We start from the raw sequence: 2,041 nt of genomic DNA, 5'->3' as shown, positions 1-2,041 counted from the left end.
AAAAAAAATACAGTAGCCTAAACAAAGAAAAAAATGCATAATGCTAAACAATAAATGCATACTGTAAAACAATACAAAAAACTTTAAAAGAAACTTGTGTGTCTTTATTGACTAATACGTTATTATTTTATACAATCAGAAATAAGAGAAAGTTACTGTACAAGCCTACTCATACAGTACGTGTCTTCATGCTGCGCCTCCTGCTGGGTCACAATATAATGGTCTTCTAATAACAGTTTTCCTTGCGAGGAAATTACAATTCTGCTTAGCTTATGAATATTAATTAGTCCATGCGAACCATCCAATAGAGTTCGTCTATTGCTCTAATTAATATTCATGAGGCACCAGCGAGCACCACTAGGCGGCGGTGTGATTCCTCACAGTCTGTGAAGCGCTCTGAGATCATCAGGCGAAGAAGAAAATACAGAGCGACACAACGTGAGAACCATGCCGAAATCCAAGAGGGACAAAAAAGGTCGTTATTTCCTCTTTTAGTTTGTTTTATCACTTGAACGCTACACCATATACGTTCAAATGACTCGAGCTGAAATAAAAGCATGTTTGTTACTTGTTGCTCAGACTTAAGTTAAACTGTAATTCATTTAAGTGTAATTTATTAATGTTATTGAAGCAGCTGAGTCTGTTAGAATTTGTTAATGTTTCTTGTACTATCATTAATGTTGCCTTTAACAGTTTCTTTAACCAAAACAACCAAGAAGGGGTTGGAAGCCAAGCAAAATCTGATTGAAGAGGTTAGTATGACTTCTCATTGCTCTTTAGGGAGACACTACAAACATACCGTGGTATTCTTTAAAGTGCTTGGGAATGACAGCAGCGCTGATATGAACACAACTTGATGATCATGTTCTCCAGCATGATTTGAGATGCTTCCACTGAAGCTCGAGATGCTCTTTAGAACAAGAAACTACCTCAAGAAGTACAGAATCGGATATAGGCCTATTTCCTCTTGATAAGATTGATTTGTTTTTGCTTATTTCCAGGCCTAAATGAAATATGTAATATCATCACAATAGTTTTGTGATCGATTAAATCTTTTTTCTGTTTCTCCCCTTTCTCAGCTGCGGAAATGTGCAGACATCTACAGATACGTGTTTGTGTTCTCAGTAGAAAACATGAGAAACAACAAACTAAAAGACATCAGGACGGCCTGGAAACACAGCCGGTATAAACACACAATCTCCACGGTTTTTAAGGGTTATTTTAGGATTTCGAAGAGTTTAAGGTTGAACTTGGGCGTTATGTTTCAGGTTCTTCTTTGGTAAGAACAAAGTCATGATGATCGCGCTGGGGAAAGGACCGACAGACGAATACAAAGATAACCTGCATAAAGTATGCCAGCGCGTGCCATCAAGTGCTAATTGAATTTTATTAACTACACTGGCTTTCTTTGGCTAATAAAGTGCTTATGAAACTGTCAAGAGTGACTGATTCGGTCTTCTGCTTTGTTTTGCAGGTGAGCAAGTTTCTCAGAGGTGAAGTAGGTGTTTTGTTCACAAACAAAACCAAAGACGAGGTTCAAGAGTAAGCATTCGTTTAATTGACATATCAATTGGCTTTGATAACTTGTACATAAACCTATTTGTAATTCATTTAAAACTATATGGACTGATAGTTTAATTGGAATTATTGGCATCATCGGTCAATAAGCTTTTATGCTTTGAGTTGCAGAAGTGTTAATCTACCAAAATCCTTGATATGTCCGATTTTATCATTCTAATGAAACCTAATAATTTCAGTTCTTCGTGAACTTTTGTCCACAGATATTTCAGTAGCTTTAAAGAGGTGGATTACGCTCGAGCGGGTAACGTAGCGACCATGGCCATGACGCTGGATGAGGGTCCGCTGGAGCAGTTTCCACACTCGATGGAGCCTCAGCTTAGACAGCTGGGCCTTCCTACAGCTCTGAAGAAAGGTAAACCATTAGCTAACATGGTGACTATTACACAAACAAGTTGTGAAATGATGGTTCACCCAATCAAAAAGGCTGAAAATTGACTCACGTTTAGGCTAAGATGTAGAT

The 2,041-nt window shown here is 37.8% G+C and overlaps 1 protein-coding gene across 1 annotated transcript in view; it reads left to right on the top strand.

Annotated features, from left to right (window-relative positions):
- Positions 1-398: 398 nt before the first annotated feature.
- Positions 399-2,041, top strand: part of LOC107578755 (mRNA turnover protein 4 homolog) — a gene marked incomplete at its 3' end in the record, with an annotated part of 3,896 nt that continues 2,253 nt past the window's right edge. Inside the window, exons 1-6 of the mRNA XM_016264677.1 lie at positions 399-475; positions 694-752; positions 1,080-1,183; positions 1,269-1,350; positions 1,475-1,542; positions 1,782-1,933. Of these exons, the coding sequence (XP_016120163.1) occupies positions 448-475; positions 694-752; positions 1,080-1,183; positions 1,269-1,350; positions 1,475-1,542; positions 1,782-1,933 (493 nt within the window). The remainder of the gene's footprint in view (positions 476-693; positions 753-1,079; positions 1,184-1,268; positions 1,351-1,474; positions 1,543-1,781; positions 1,934-2,041) is intronic.

The sequence above is a fragment of the Sinocyclocheilus grahami genome, unplaced genomic scaffold (genome assembly GCF_001515645.1).
Source record: "Sinocyclocheilus grahami isolate Dianchi unplaced genomic scaffold, SAMN03320097.WGS_v1.1 scaffold11812.1, whole genome shotgun sequence".
Taxonomy (NCBI): Eukaryota; Metazoa; Chordata; class Actinopteri; order Cypriniformes; family Cyprinidae; genus Sinocyclocheilus; species Sinocyclocheilus grahami.
The sequence above is the reverse complement of the archived record's forward strand: the minus strand, read 5'-3'. Positions and strand labels throughout refer to the sequence as shown.